Source organism: Oryctolagus cuniculus, chromosome 2 (genome assembly GCF_051225735.1).
Source record: "Oryctolagus cuniculus isolate XC-2025 breed Fujian yellow rabbit chromosome 2, ASM5122573v1, whole genome shotgun sequence".
Lineage (NCBI taxonomy): Eukaryota > Metazoa > Chordata > Mammalia > Lagomorpha > Leporidae > Oryctolagus > Oryctolagus cuniculus.
The window spans coordinates 1463525-1479040 of record NC_142868.1 but is presented as its reverse complement, the minus strand read 5'-3'; the positions used below and the strand labels follow the sequence as shown (position 1 = coordinate 1479040).

The window sequence follows — 15516 nt, the reverse complement described above, 5'->3', positions numbered from 1 at the left end:
CTGCTGCCTAGGCCCCAGGGCACTCCCATCGGGCAGCACCAGGATAGCCTCTGCCCAGCTCTCACCCAGAGGACTAGCCCCAGTCGACCCCTGGCCCCAGGACAGCGCACTGGCTTCAGAAACATCCTCCCCAGTTCACCTTCTCTCTTACCAGAGTGCCGAGGAAGGTGCTGATGGAGCGTGCGGCCTGGCAGAGGGCGCCGTACTCCTCGAGCAGGAGGGAGATGAAGTGGTGCGCCTGCGGCGGGCCCTGCAAGCCAGACGGCGCCTTGGCCTTGGCTGCTGCGGACAACTGCCGGAGCAGCCGGACCTTCATCTCTAGAACGTACTCCCGGGCTTGCTGCTCCAAACGCTGGTACAGCTGGTAGGGGTCCCGCTCACAGAGCCTGCAGAGGGAGAGAGCCCCACTCAGCTGTGCTGCCCGCACAGGCCCGTGAGAGGACAGTTCTGTTCTACGGCCTTTCCTCAGGCAGGCACCTGTGGACGACAACGACCACCCTCCTCACCGTGACCCACGAGAGGCAGGACTGCTCCGCAGTTGGGTTAACCCACTGCTTCAGATGCGAACGCTTGGTGCCGCACACGGCAGGGTGTGCTACCACCTCAGCCCCCGCTCCAATGCAAGTCCCTCCCGAAGGCTCACACGTCAACAGGGAAAGCACCTGTCCCCACCAAGACGATACCTGCTCTAGGGCTGGGAAAACTGCTCTTTCTAGGAATCTAGTTTCCAAAGCAAACAGGTTCACCTTATTTTTATAAGCAGAGGAACACACACAGCTCATCCTATTTTTAAGTTACCCATCCAAAAAGGTAACAAAAATATATAAAATAAAACTTGTAGGCTGAAGAGTAGGGGAAACATTCATATACATCCTGCCCTTAGGCCATATTACAATGCACATTTTCACGAATCTCTTCCCAAACTTGTCTTTTTCGTATATGGCATTACCATGCATATTTCTGAGACGGCTCTAGTGCAATATCCAAAATGCCAGCCCATCACCCATCACTAAGAACCAGTGTGAGCTCAGCATTCCATTAGAAACAAGTTGTGATACATATTAAGTTACAGCTCTCATATTTACACAATCTTTTACCCTCTGGGTACCACATCAGGTCAAAAGAGAAGAAGCTAAGCTGGCACTGTTCTGATCTGGAATCACCAGGCTGCCCAGGGCGTGAAGACAGGAGCTAAGTCAACTCCTGCAGGGGACCTTGGGAAGTCTGCAAGAAAATCGTGCTCAGGAAAGTAGTCCAAGGGAATGGCTTCCTGCTACAGTTAGTGCATTTCAGGAAGACTTAATATTTTTAGCATGGAAGTCTTAATTTCAATTACTAGCATAAAAATCTGTCCTCTGAAACAGAGGGATTTAATCTGCCAAAGGAAAGAGGCTCCCGACTCTTCCGTGGCTCAGGTGTGGAATCAGACGCACCTGGTTTCCTTCCTGGCCCTCGGCTGTTTTATAATCTAGAGACGTAACCGTGCGGTGCTTCTGCACAGAGCAGAAGATGCCGTGAGGTCCATTCACTCACCTATTCAAATGGACATTCAGTAAATACAGTCACACTGACCACTTGCTAGACACTCGTGAGAGGGTATCAAAAATGCAGTTCTTATAACCTGGAAGTGACAGGTTGGATATAAAGGTTTGAAACTTTTCCTAACTTCTCAAGGCCACATGCTAGCCAGAACCACCCTTGCAACACCAGCGGTTCACTGGCCAGCCCCTGGACACAAGTGAACAGAGCCCATGGCCAATCACTACCCTCGTTCACAGGATGAAACCTACTGCACAGTAAACATGAATTTACAAAAGTCTCAAAGGTGCTGCATTCGAAATGCTGAGAAGGAAATGAGGACTGACCTGTGATGTCCAAACCAAATTTTTTCCTTTTATTTTGACCATTTCAAAAAGCGGAAAAAGATGCTACATGCACCAGGGTATCAGGGAGAATAAAAATGACGCCTGCCTCAAACTCTGTCCTGCTGCCGGGCACAGGGCCTCTGCAGGAGCCCTGGTGCAGCGTGGGCCACAACACGTGTATTCTCAAGCTGCCCTACTTCCCAGGGCCTTGGTTTTCCCATCTCATAAATGGGACAATTCTTTCTCTTTGGGTTGATAAACACAAGAGTGTTTGTGAAAATATTTAGTAGCATCCCTGGCACAAGAACTCAAAACAGGCAGGTTTTACTGCCACTCTTAACACGAGGAAATGACAGAAACCCTTCGTTTATTAAAGCCAGGCAGTAAATACTTTGTAGAATCAGAAGCACTGGCGACCTTTCACCCAGAGGGGTCACTTCTGCTGAAGACTGAGCTGCACCAAGCCTGAGGGCCGCCAGCGTCACCCGACCCCAAGCAGAAAGGCCACTCGGAGGGGGCGTGAGGGGAGGGGCAGCGTGTACCTATCCACAAGCTCCTTCACTCCCTCCTTGTCCGGTACCAGGGACTGGTCCTGGTCATCTGCCAGCGGGGTCCCAGCCTGGCGGTATATGCAGCGGACCATGTAGCGCACTTCGGACCAGTAGTTCTGCAGCTGCTGAGGCTCTCGGTCTGTCTCGGTGGAGATTTCCCTAAGACGCAACACAGCCATCAGGACAGTCACATTAGATCAATCAGCACAACCTGCTCCCTTCCCACCAGTCAGACTGCCCAAGATGATGCGAAGACTGCAAAGCCAGACTCCTCCGCCTGGCTCAGTGCCCAGGCTATCACTACAGGACACCGACAGCTTCCCCAACACAGCTGCAGGGCTGCTCCAGTCCTCCGCTGTCCAATCCCCGACACAACAAGGGTGTCTGGGAACTCTGCGTCTCCCCCGCCCACCTGCCCTTCACTGTCCGAGTGGCTCCTGGGAAGCCTGTGCTTCTCCAACCCCAGTCTCCACGAACCCCACTGGCTCCCTCCCTGAGCTGGAGCGCAGGGTGTTCCAGATCGGGGCCCACGTCCTCGCCCCTGCAGTCTCTGGCCTGCCCGGCACTCCCATCTGGTCACTGCCCTGGGACTGAAGAGCCTAGTGACTGATTATGCCGCCTCGTCTCTGAGGACAGGGATTTTTGTTCGTCTGGTTCTTCTTCATCACAGCCAGGCCACCGTCTCACTCAGCAGCGGCTCAGACACTGGCTGCCAGCTTCACGTTCCAGCTCCAGTGCACAGCGGAGCCTGCCATGAGCAGCAAGAGCACGGGGCCCACACGGCACGCACCTGCGTTCACTGCAGGCCTCGCACGAGCACGCTGCGTCTGAGGGAGCAGTGCCGAGCCCTGCCGAGGGCAGGGTCTGTGCACCCAGCGCCAGCCTCCCACCGCCAGCCTCCGGCTGCGAGCCACCCAACGGGGAATGGAGAAGGAAATCTTGGCCCTGCTTTAAAAACAGAATAAAATAGGCCAGTTATGTTCAAATACTCACAGCATCAATTTTATTAACTGTTCAGAAAAATGCTTTTTGAAAAATTTTAAGGCCTAGACAAGAAAAACTTGGGAATCTTGTCTGGAATAGTTTTCTACCTTTTCATAGTTTATATCATAATCATATGAGGATATTCAATATGTTTAACTTTTTTGTTTTTTAAAAGATTTTATTTATTGGCTCCTGGCTTCGGATCAGCGCGGTGCGCCAGCCGCAGCACGCCGGCCGCAGCGGCCATTGGAGGGTGAACCAACAGAAAAAGAAGACCTTTCTCTCTTTCTGTCTACTCTGTCAAAAAAAAAAAAAATTATTTATTTGAGAGGCAGAGTTACAGACAGTGAGAAATGTCTTCCATCCACTGGTTCACACCCCAAATGGCCGCAATGGCCAGAGCTGAGCTGATCCGAAGCCAAGAGCTTCTTCTGGGTCTCCCACATGGGTGCAGGGCCCAAGGACTTGGGCCATCTTCTACTGTTTTCCCAGGCCACAGCAGAGAGCTGGATTGGAAGTAGAGCAGCTGGGACTGGAACCAGCACCCATATGGGATGCCGGTGCCACAGGCAGAAGATTAACCTACTGTGCCACAGTGCCGGCCCCTCTTTCATTCTAACGAAAGAACTACACTTCCAGTGTCTTGATCAGCACATGTGATGAGCATCCCAGTGGGCACCTCTGGGAAGTGACACTCACAGCTACCCACGCTGGCACTGAGAGGAAGCCTACAGTCGCTCTGGGCTCATGTCAGCCCAAAGGCAGGGCCTCGCTATCCACAGAGTCCCCTCACCTGCTGCCTGGTCCTGGAGGGACAGAGAAGCCTGAGCAAGAACACTCTGAGCAAAGGTGACGGATGAAGCAAGGCCTCTGTCCCCCTGCACAACAGCATTGACGGGACTCAGCGCCGCGCCACAGGGCCCCTGAAGACCACCTCCCGCCGTGCCCCTGCCGTGCCAGGCCCTGGTGAACGCAGGCCCGAGAAGATGCCCACACCCTGAAGCAGGGGAAGGACCTCCCCGAGGGCAGGAGCCACTCCACACCACCACCTCTGATGTCCCGGAGGGGAGGCAACTGCACTATTGCCTCTCTCCCCACAAAGGGAGGAGCGTTCTCAGGGCCCAAGGCAAGTCGAAGGAGGTGAGACAGTCTCCAGCAGGCAGCTCAGTGCCATGTCCTGACTGAGAGCTCAGAGGCACCCCCGCAGAACCCACGTGCTGAAATCCCAACTCACAAGGCAATGGTCTGAGGAGGCACGGCCTTAGGAGCTGATGAGTCATGAGGGAACCCTCACCCATGCAATGACTGACCCCAAAGAGCTCCCTGTCCCTTTCTCCACAGGACACAGTTGGAAGGCTCCATTTATGGGGCCGGTGCTGTGGCACAGCCGGTAAAGCAGCCATCTGCAGCACTGGCATCCCATGTGGGCTCCAGTTTGTGTCTCAGCTGATCCATTTCTGATCCGCCTCCCTGCTAATGGCCTGAGAAAGGCAGCGGAAGATGGCCAAAGTGTTTGGGGGTTGGGGCCTTGCACCTACATGGGAGACCTGGATGGAAGCCCTGGCTTCTGGCTTCAGCCTGGCCCAGCCCTGGCCTTTGTGGTCATCTGGGGAGTGAACCAGTAGATAGAAGAGTCTCTCTCTCCAGCTCAAACTTTCAAATGAATAAATAAATCTTAAAAAAAATTTTTAGCAGTCGTGTAAAATATATTCTCTGGTTATAACAGAATTAAGCTAACAATCACTAACAAAAAGATATCTGTACAGGCCAGCACTGTGGTGTAGTAGGCTAAGCCTCCACCTGCAGTGCCGACATCCCATGTGGGCACCAGTTCGTGTCCCAGCTGATCCACTTCTGACACGGCTCCATGATAGTGGCCTGGGAAGGAAAGCAGCAAAGGATGGCATGTGGGAGACCCAGGGGAGGCGCTTGGCTTCGGACAGACCCAGCTCTGCCACTGCAGCCATTTAGAGAGTAAACCAGAGGATGGAAGACCTCTCTCTTTGTCCTGTCTCTCCCTCTTTCTCTGCCTCTTAAATAAATAAATAAGTCTGAAAAAAATCACTGGAAAATATCACCAAATACCTAGAAATGAAAACACATACTTCTTTTTTAAAAAACATTTCTTTATTATTTATTTGAAAGAGTTACACAGAGAGAAGGGGCAGAGGCAGAGGCAGAGAGAGAGAGAGAGAGGTCTTCCATCCACTGGTTCACTCCCCAATTGGCCACAATGGCCAGAGCTGCGCCCATACGAAGCCAGGAGCCAGGAGCTTCTTCCGGGTGTCCCACATGGGTGCAGGGGCCCAAGGACCTGGGCCATCTTCCACTGCTTTCCCAGGCCACAGCAGAGAGCTGGATCGGAAGTGGAACAGCCAGGACTTGAACTGGTGCCCACATGGGATGCCAGCGCTGCAGGTGGCAGCTTTATCCTACATCACAGCAGCGCCGGCCTTGAAAACACTTAACTTCTAAATGATGAGTGGCGGGGCAGGGGGCAGGGCAGGCCTGTGGTCTAACAGTTCCGACATCTGCATCCTACATTGGAGTGCCTGGGTTCAACACCTGGCTCCAAGTCCTGACTACACATTCCTACTGACACAGAACCCAGGAAGCAGTGGTGATGCTGCGACTCACGTGGGAGCCCTGGGTGGAGTTCCTGGATCCTGGCTTCAGTTCTAGCCCTGCCCTGGCTGTTGTGGGCAGTTAGGTAGTGGACCAGTGGACAGGAGTGTTCGTGTTCTCCCTCTTCTCCCTCCCCACCATCCCTGCCTCTCAGAAAACAACAACAAAAGTCTACGGGCCAAAGACTGAATAAATCACAAAAAGGGCAATTATAAAATATTTTGAACAGAATGTAAAAAGTAGTATCAAGGCCAGTGCCACGGCTCAATAGGCTAATCCTCCGCCTGCGACGCCGGCACACCGGGTTCTAGTCCCGGTCGGGGCGCCGGATTCTGTCCCGGTTGCCCCTCTTCCAGGCCAGCCCTCTGCTGTGGCCAGGGAGTGCAGTGGAGGATGGCCCAAGTGCTTGGGCCCTGCACCCCATGGGAGACCAGGAGAAGCACCTGGCTCCTGCCATCGGATCAGCGCGGTGCGCCAGCCACAGCAGCCGCCATTGGAGGGTGAACCAACAGCAAAAGGAAGACCTTTCTCTCTGTCTCTCTCTCTCACTGTCCACTCTGCCTGTCAAAAAAAAAAAGTAGTATCAAAATTTGAGATGTAGCTGAGTACTTTATCAGAATTTTATATATTTAAACACTTTAATCAAAAAAGAAGGTCCTAAATCAATGATGTAAACTTACTCCTTAAGAAATCAAAGTAGGGACCGGCGCTGTGGCATAGCAGATAAAGCCACTGCTTGAAGTGCTGACATCCCATATGGGCGCCGGTTAGAGTACCGGCTCTCCACTTCCAATCAAGCTCTCTGCTGTGGCCTGGGACAGCAGAGGATGGCCCAAGTCCCTGGGCCCCTGCACCCATGCGGGAGACCCAGAAGAAGCTCCTGGCTCCTGGCTTTGGATCAGCACAGCTCTGGCCGTTGCGGCCAATTGGGGAGTGAACCAGTAGATGGAAGATACCATTCTGTCTCTCTCTCTGCGTAACTCTGACTTTCAAATAAATAAATCTTGAGAGACAGGGAGAGAGGGAGAGAGGGAGGGAGGGATCAAAGTAACAGTGCTGGTGCTGTGGCACAATGGGTTGGGCTCCTCCTGGCATCCCTTGTGGGTACCATGGCTGCTCCATTTCCGATCCAGCTCCCTGTCAATGCATCGGGGAAAGCAGTGGAGGAAGGCCCAAGTGCTTGGGCCCCTGCATCCACATGGGAGACACAGTGGAAGCTCCTGGCTTCATCCTGGCCCAGCTCTGGCCGTTGCAGTCATTTGGGGAGTGAACCAGTGGATGGAAGACCTCTGTCTCTCCCTCTGTCTGTAACTCTGTCTCCCAGATAAATAAATAAACCTTTAAAAAGAAGTCTAAGTAACAAAATTAATGTAAAGTAAGGGGAAGGAAGGAAATATTAAAGGTAAAAAACAAAAATAGGAAAAGAGAAAGCAGAAAATTAATTCAAACAAACACGGTTCTTTGGAAAGATGCATAAAATTGATAAAACTCTAGCCATTCTTATCAGGAGAAAAGGAGACAAAATGCAAACTATCAGGAATAAAAAGGGAAGGGGAAGCAAACATTCCAGATCAAAGGAATTTACAGGGATATTTTCAACAACTTCATGTCATTCTATTTGACTCAAAATGAACAAATTTGCTTTAAAAGATTTATTCATTTATTTGAAAGGCAGAGTTATAAAGAGAGAGGGAGAGACAGAGAAATGTCTTGCATCCACTGGTTTACTTCCCAAATGGTCCCAATGGCCGGACTGGGCCAGGCCAAAGCCAGGAACCAGAAGCTTCACCCGGGTCTCCCACGTGGGTGCAGGGGCCCAAGCAGTTGGGCATCTTCCACTGCCTTCCCACGAGCATCAACAGGGAGCTGGACTGGAAGAGCAGCAGCAAGGACTCGAACCGGTGCCCATATGGGATGCTGGCACTGCAGGTGGGGGGGTTTGACCCTCTACACCACAAGTAAAAGGGTATTTTCAACCATTTAACTTTGTGTCATTATACTTGACATAAAATGAACAATTTTTCTTAAAATGCTTGTTCATTTTCACCCTACTTGGATGTAGAGCAACAGCGATGTGAGGATCTTCCATCTGCTGGTCCACTCCCTGCAGCAGCCAGGGCTGAGCCAGGTCAAAGCAGAGCCTAGAACTCATACAGGTCTTGTGCGTGAGGGGCAGGGCCCAAGCACTCCATCACCAGCTGTGCCTCTTGTGACGTACTAGTGAGAAGCTGGACTGCAAGTGGAAAGCTAGGCTCAAACCAGCACACCTTTACAGGATGCGGGCACAGTGCAGCTTAATCCACTGAACCACAATACCTGCCACAGCAAGTCCCTTAAAGAAGATAAGCAGAGAAAGGCTCACCACCTCCAACAGAACGATAACCTGTATCGAAGAAACTGAACTTATAGTTCAGAACTTTTCCCGCAAGGTAACTTCAGGCCAAGAAGAGTTTTCCAGACGTTAGCCATGGGGAAATGCTTCCCACCTCACAAGGCATTACCCTGGCATCACAATGAAAGACGTGAGACAAGGAGTGCAGACTGGGGCCGGTGTCGTGGCACGGTGCTAAGGCTGTGCTTGCAAAGCCAGCACCCTGTATCAGAGCATTGGTTTGAATCCGGGATATGAAGCTTCCAACCTGAGAAATCAGAAGATGGCATAGCACCTTAGGTCCCTGTCACCCATGTGGAGACACAGATGTAGTTTTGCACTTCTTGTTTAGGCCTAGCCCAGCCCCAGCTATTACAGCAATTTGGGGAGTGAACCAGCAGATGAAAAAAATCTGTCTCTCTGCCCCTTCCTCTAGCAGTCTGCCTTTCATATAAATAAATACATCTTTTTAAAATATTTGCAGATTGATATCTTTCAAGAACACAGACATAATAATTCTTAACAAAAGATAGCAATTCCAATCCAGAAAGAGACCTGTTACGAGTATACACCATGACCAAGTGCGGATTATAGAAATGCAAAATTTGTACAGTTCAAAAACTGTAAAATAAATTTTGTTAACTTAAAAACATTTCATTTCGGTAGGTCAAGTAGAATTGGAAAAAAATTCAACATTCATTTATAAGCATAACTCCCTGCAAATTAAAAAATGGAATTAAAATAAACAAATTTGGAGGCCAGTATTGTGGCATAGCCGGTGATGCCACCAGCTGTGAAGCCAACATCTCATATGGGTACCTGTTTGTGTCCTGGCTGCCATACTTCTGATCCAGCTCCCTGCTAATGCGCCTGGGAAACCAGTGGAAGATGGCCCAAGTGCTTGGGCCCCTGAACTCATGTAGGAGACTGGATGGAGGCCCAGCCCTGGCCACTGAGGCCATCTGGGGAGTAAACAGGCAGATGGAAGACCTGTGTGTGTGTGTGTGCGTGTGCATTTGTGTGTAACTCTTTCAATTAAATAACATCTTTAAAAAAAAAAAAAAACACAAATTTTAAATACAAGCTTCAATTCTCAACATAAGCACCAGTAAGTTCAAGGCTTTTCTGAACTTGACATCAGCCATCTCCTTCATCCTTCAAGAACTGAAGGTCATGGGAAAGTGACCATGTCTACAGCTTGCTTGCTTTGTACATTATTAACTCAAGAAATGTGCGCCCTTTGAAGATCTGTGTGAGATTAGGGAAGAAGTCAGAAGAGCCTAATCAGGACCGCAAGGAGGGTCTAGCAGGAGACGTCTCAGAACCCCACACTGCCCTTGCTGGACCAGGCTGGGGCAGGGGCGTTTCCGTGCACTTTCTGATGGGTATCTCCTGCTACGGCTTTGCCTAACTTTCTCAAAGTACTCTCCTTATAGTTAGACTACTGTCCTTTTGCCCTGCATAGGCAACAAGTAAAGTGCCTTAAACACCCCCCACCACTCTTACGATCTTGGCTCTTGCTTCTGCTTAGCCACTGCTTCCTCTGTGCTGTGTCTGACGGACGGTGTCAGGAAAGCCACGTCTCATCTCTCGTCACACTTCCCCAGAGCAGCGACTTAGTATCTGGAGCCCATTTGTTTCAAATTTCCATTCAAAGTTTTGCTCTTTGGGCACAAGGATTTTGGCAACCCCTGAGCAGAGTTTGCTGCACCTTAATTTTCCAGTCAGAACCCACTAAAATGTCTACAGTGTTGGGTATTAAAATCCCAGCAGGCTTTTCTGTAGAAATTGACAAGCTGAGTCTAGACAAATAGTCTGGAACACTCAAAATACTTTTGAAAAAGAATAAAGTTGGGGCTGGTGTTGTGGTGTTGTGAGCTAAGCCTCTACCTGCAGTGCAGGCATCCCATATGGGCGCTGGTTTTTGTCCTGGCTGCTCCTCTTCTGATCCAGCTCTCTGCTATAGCCTGGGAAAACAGTACAGGATGGCTCTTGCACCCACGTGGGAGACAGGAAGAAGTTCCTGGCTCCTGGCTTTGGATTGGCCCAGTTCTGGCCATTGCTGGAATTTGGGGAGTGAACCAGAGGATGAACGACCTTTCTCTCTCTGCCTCTGTGTAACTCAGCCTTTCAAATAAATACATAAAGCTTAATAAAGAAAAAAAAGAAAGAACAAAGTAGGAAGAGATCTACTGTACCATTTCATGATTCGTGTGAAAAATGTCAGGAACCAAGAGCTAGCATTTTGCTTAGAAGTTATAAAAACAGGCATGTTGCACTCTGGAGTACCTAGGTACAGTTCCTGACTTCAGCTCCAGCTTCTCACCAATGCAAACCCCAGGGAGCGAGTGGTGTGGTCCTGCTACCCACTTGGGGGACAAGGATGGCATTCCCAGCCCAGTCCCTGCCCTGGCAGTTTCAGGAAGCCGGGGGTGAGAGTGAGCAGATGTGAGCTCTGTCAGGAATTAAGACGGTGTGTTACTGGCAAAAGGACAGGCATACCCAGAGCAGGAGACAGGGAGGGCTCCAAGTTGGCGCAACAGGGAGGGAGCCTACTGATCTAGCCCAGGAGAAGAGAGTAAAAATAGTGGAGATAGTGTAGTCTCAGGGAAGAGTTAGGGGAAAAACAGCAGAGGGAACTCTTCTGAAATTAGAGGGACATGTGGAACTACGTGGAGGGCATGGGTGCCCATGGCTCAGGACTCCAATAGCAGAGAGCCTCTGTACCAGCGCTGGAAACTGAGGTGAGATGAGACCACAGTAGCCTGAGACACTGGCAAAAAAAGTGGCAGGAAATGCCTAGAGGGAACGAGGCTTGAATTCCCATGGGGAAAAGTGCACCAGCCTAACATGAGGAGAGAAAAAACAAAAACAAAAACAAAGGTACAGAGACGATTCTCGCTCTCTAAACACCTTACAAAGGCGTACGAGCTGATAGAGCAGGTGCCATTTTGGACATATGCAACAGCTGCGCCAGCTCATGTCTGTGCCCGGCAATCAGCCAAGCACAGACTCCTGACTCCAGTGGGGAGAAATAACAGAGGGCTAGGACCTTGTGACTGTGTGAAGCTTCTGAACGGGACTGTAGGGAAAAAAAAAACTGAGGGTGTGTGGGAGAACTCACGGTGCCGCTGAGACTTTGAGCAGTCTCAGCAGGAGAAGCCACAAGCTTGGGCGGTGCTGGTTACTTGGTGAGAGACATTGCTGGGGGATCTGAACTTACACTGAGGACTGCACAGATCCTTTGTGTGGTCCCTGGGACAGAGCAGACGAATATTACACCCACTGGGGCTAGCGCTCAGGCTCTGGTCTACATCGAGGAGAAGAGCTCAGCTGAGCAGAATTACTTCCCTTCTGATTAAAAAAAAGAGAGAGAAGATTTACCATGCCAAACTGCGGTGTGCCACCTTAGGCACACCCCTAACCCTGAACTGAACACAGCTCTTTGGCCACACCCACCACAAGCCTCTAGAGATTCCCAGAGAGCAGACAGTCCACTTATCTACAGAGTCATAGGTCACAGTACAACGACAAAAGCCGACACAGAGGAAAAAAAGAAGAAACCCAAGAATATCTCCACAAAGGCCGAACAAACACAACAACCAAGGAAACAAGAACAAGGAAGACAACATGACACTCCCAAAAGAACACGGTACTTCAATACAAGATTATGAAGACGATGAGATAGAAGAAACCCAAGAAATGGAACTCAAAAAATTGATGATAAGATTATAGAAAAGTAATCAAAAGCAAATGCAAGAACTACTGAAATCCATGCAGGACATGAAAGAAAATCTCTCTCATGAAATTGAAATCTTAAGGAGGAATCAAAATGAAATGAATAATTCAATAGAACGTGATTTGAGATATCGAAAAGAAATCAAAATGAAATGAAGAATTTAACAGAAAAATAAAAAATGCAGTTGAGAGCCTTAAAAACAGAATCAGTGAGGCACAAGAGAGAATATCAGACTTAGTAGACAGAGCACAGGAAAGATTACAGTCAAACCAAAGACAAGAAGAAGAAATTAGAAATCTGAAAAATATTGTTGGGAATCTACAGGGTACTATTAAAAACACAACATTCGGGTTCTAGGAGTTCCTGAAGGCATGGAGAGAGAGAAGGGATTAGAAGGCCTTTTAAGTGAGATACTAGCAGAAAACTTCCCAGGTTTGGAGAAAGAGACACCCAAGTACAGGAAACACACAGAACTCCTAATAGACATGACCAGAAAAGACCCACACCATGACACATTGTAATCAAATTCAACACAGTGAAACATAAAGACAATGTAAAAGAGAGAAACGTCAGATTACTCTCAGAGGATCTCCAATTAGACTCACAGGAGACTTCTCATCAGAAATCCTACAGGCTCGGGGAGAATGGCGAGATATGGCCCAAGTCCTCAGAGAAAAAAAAACTGTCATCTCAGAATATTATATCCTGCAAAGCTCTCATTTGTGAATGAAGGTGAAATAAAGACCTTTCATAGCAAACAGAAACTGAAGAAATTTGTCATCACTCATCCAGCCCTGCAAAAGACGCTTAAAGATGTGTTACACACAGAAACACAGTCATCAATACCAAAGAATGTAAAGGAAGAAAATCTCTCAGTAAAAGATCACAGGAAGTTCAAAGTATAAATTAGAAATATCTTTGGAAAAATGGCAGGGCAAAGTCACTACTTATCAATAGTCACACTGAATGTAAATGGCCTCAGGCCGGCGCTGCGGCTCAATGGGCAAATCCTCCGCCTAGCGGCGCCGGCACACCGGGTTCTAGTCCCGGTCGGGGTGTCGGATTCTGTCCCGGTTGCCCCTCTTCCAGGCCATCTCTCTGCTGTGGCCCGGGAGTGCAGTGGAGGATGGCCCAAGTGCTTGGGCCCTGCACCCCATGGGAGACCAGGAGAAGCACCTGGCTCCTGCCATCGGATCAGCGCAGTGCGCTGGCTGTGGCGGCCATTGGAGGGTGAACCAACGGCAAAGGAAGACCTTTCTCTCTGTCCACTCTGCCTGTGGAAAAAAAAAAAAAAAAAAAGAATGTAAATGGCCTCAACTCTCCAGTTAAAAAGACACACACTGGCTGAATGAATTAAAAAACAAAACCCATCTATCTGCTGCTTACAAGAAACACATCTTTCCAACAAAGGTACATGCAGACTGAAAGTGAAAAGTTAGAAAAAGATATTTCAGGGCCGGCGCCGCGGCTCACTAGGCTAATCCTCCGCCTAGCGGCGCCGGCACACCGGGTTCTAGTCCCGGTTGGGGCACCAGATTCTGTCCCGGTTGCCCCTCTTCCAGGCCAGCCCTCTGCTGTGGCCAGGGAGTGCAGTGGAGGATGGCCCAGGTGCTTGAGCCCTGCACCCCATGGGAGACCAGGAAAAGCACCTGGCTCCCGGCTCCTGCCATCGGATCAGCGCGGTGCGCCGGCTGCGGCGGCCATTGGAGGGTGAACCAACGGCAAAAGGAAGACCTTTCTCTCTGTCTCTCTCTCTCACTGTCCACTCTGCCTGTCAAAAAAAAAAAAAAAAAAAGAGAAAGAAAGAAAGAAAGAAAGAAAGAAAGAAAGAAAGAAAGAAAGAAAGAAAGAAAGGAAAGAAAGAAAGAAAGAAAGAAAGAAAGAAAGAAAGAAAGAAAGAAAGAAAGAAAGAAAGAAAGAAAGAAAGAGAGAGAGAGAGATATTTCATGCCAACCAACAGAAACCAAAAAAAAGCTGGCGTACCCATCTTAGTATGAGACAAAATAGACTTTAACACAAAAACTGTTGAAAGAGACAAACAGGGGCACTATATAATGATTAAGGGATCAATTCAACAGGAAGATGTAACTACTATAAACGTATATGCACCTAATTACAGGGCACTGGGCTATTTAAAGATATGTTAAGGGGCCAGTACTGTGGTGTAGCGGGTTAACACCCTGGCTTGAAGCACCAACATCCCATATGGGCACCGGTTTGAGACCCGACTGCTCCACTTCCTTTCCAGCTCTCTGCTATGGCCTGGGAAAGCAGTAGAAGATGGCCCAAGTCCTTGGGCCCCTGCACCCATGAGGGAGACCTAGAAGAAGCTCCCGGCTCCTGGCTTTGGATGGGTGCAGCTCCAGCTGTTGCAGCCAATTGGGGAGTGAACCATAAGATGGAAAACCTCTCTCTTTGCCTCGCCTCGCTCTGTATAACTCTGACTTTCAAATAAATTAAAAAATCTTTTTAAAAAAATAAATGTTAAAGGACTTAAAAGGAGACTTAGACTCCAATATAATAGTACTGGGGGGCTTCAATACTCCACTTTCAGATCAACCAGACAGAAGATCAACAAGGAAACAGCAGATTTAATCGACACTATAGATCAAATGGACCTAACAGATAGCTACAGAATTTTTCATCCTACAGTTGCAGAATACACATTCTTCTCAGCAGTGCATGGATCTTACTCTAGGATTGACCACATACCAGGTCATAAAGAAAGCCTCAGCAAATTCAAAATAATTGAAATCATACCATGCATCTTCTCAGACCACAGTGGAATGAAGCTGGAAATCAGCAACTCAGGAATCCCTAGAGCATAGCAAACACATGGAGACTGAACAACATGCTCCTGAATGCACAGTGGGTCACAGAAGAAATCAAAAGAGAAGTCAAAAACTTTCTGGAAGCAAATGAAGATGACAACACAACATATCAAAACTTATGGGATACAGCAAAAGCAGTGTTAAAAGGAAAGTTTATAGCAACAGGTACCTACATCAAGAAGTTGGAAAGGCACCAAATAAATGAGCTAACAATACATCTCAAGGATCTAGAAAAAACTACAGCAAACCAAACACAAAGCTAGTAGAAGAGAAATAATTAAAATTAGAGAAGAAATCAACAAAATTGAATCCTCCCCCAAAATTACAAAAGATCAGTAAAACAAAGAGCTGGGTTTTTTGAAAAAATAAACAAAATTGACACACCATTAGCCCACCTAACCAAAAAAAGGAGAGAAGACTCAAATCAGTAAAATTAGAGATGAAAAGGGGAATGTAACAACAGACACCTCAGAAATAAAGAGTTATCAGAAATTACTACAAAGAGTTGTAAGCCAGCAAACAAGGAAATCTATCAGAAATGAATAGATTC

General features: G+C 48.6%; 1 protein-coding gene across 4 annotated transcripts in view; it reads right to left on the bottom strand.

Annotated features, from left to right (window-relative positions):
• Positions 1 to 15516, bottom strand: part of FAM193A (family with sequence similarity 193 member A) — a 154399-nt gene that overhangs the window by 74779 nt on the left and 64104 nt on the right. For 2 of the 4 annotated variants that reach the window (XR_016228478.1, XM_070067973.2), the window contains exons 3-5: positions 3207 to 3364; positions 2408 to 2575; positions 152 to 386 (exon numbers count right to left, since the gene is read on the bottom strand). Coding sequence is in view for 2 of the 4 variants with exons in the window: in XM_070067973.2 (XP_069924074.2) it covers positions 152 to 386; positions 2408 to 2575; positions 3207 to 3364 (561 nt within the window). In the remaining 2 variants the exon portion in view is untranslated. The remainder of the gene's footprint in view (positions 1 to 151; positions 387 to 2407; positions 2576 to 3206; positions 3365 to 15516) is intronic. The other 2 variants (XR_016228479.1, XM_051836727.3) reach the window with 1 other exon arrangement.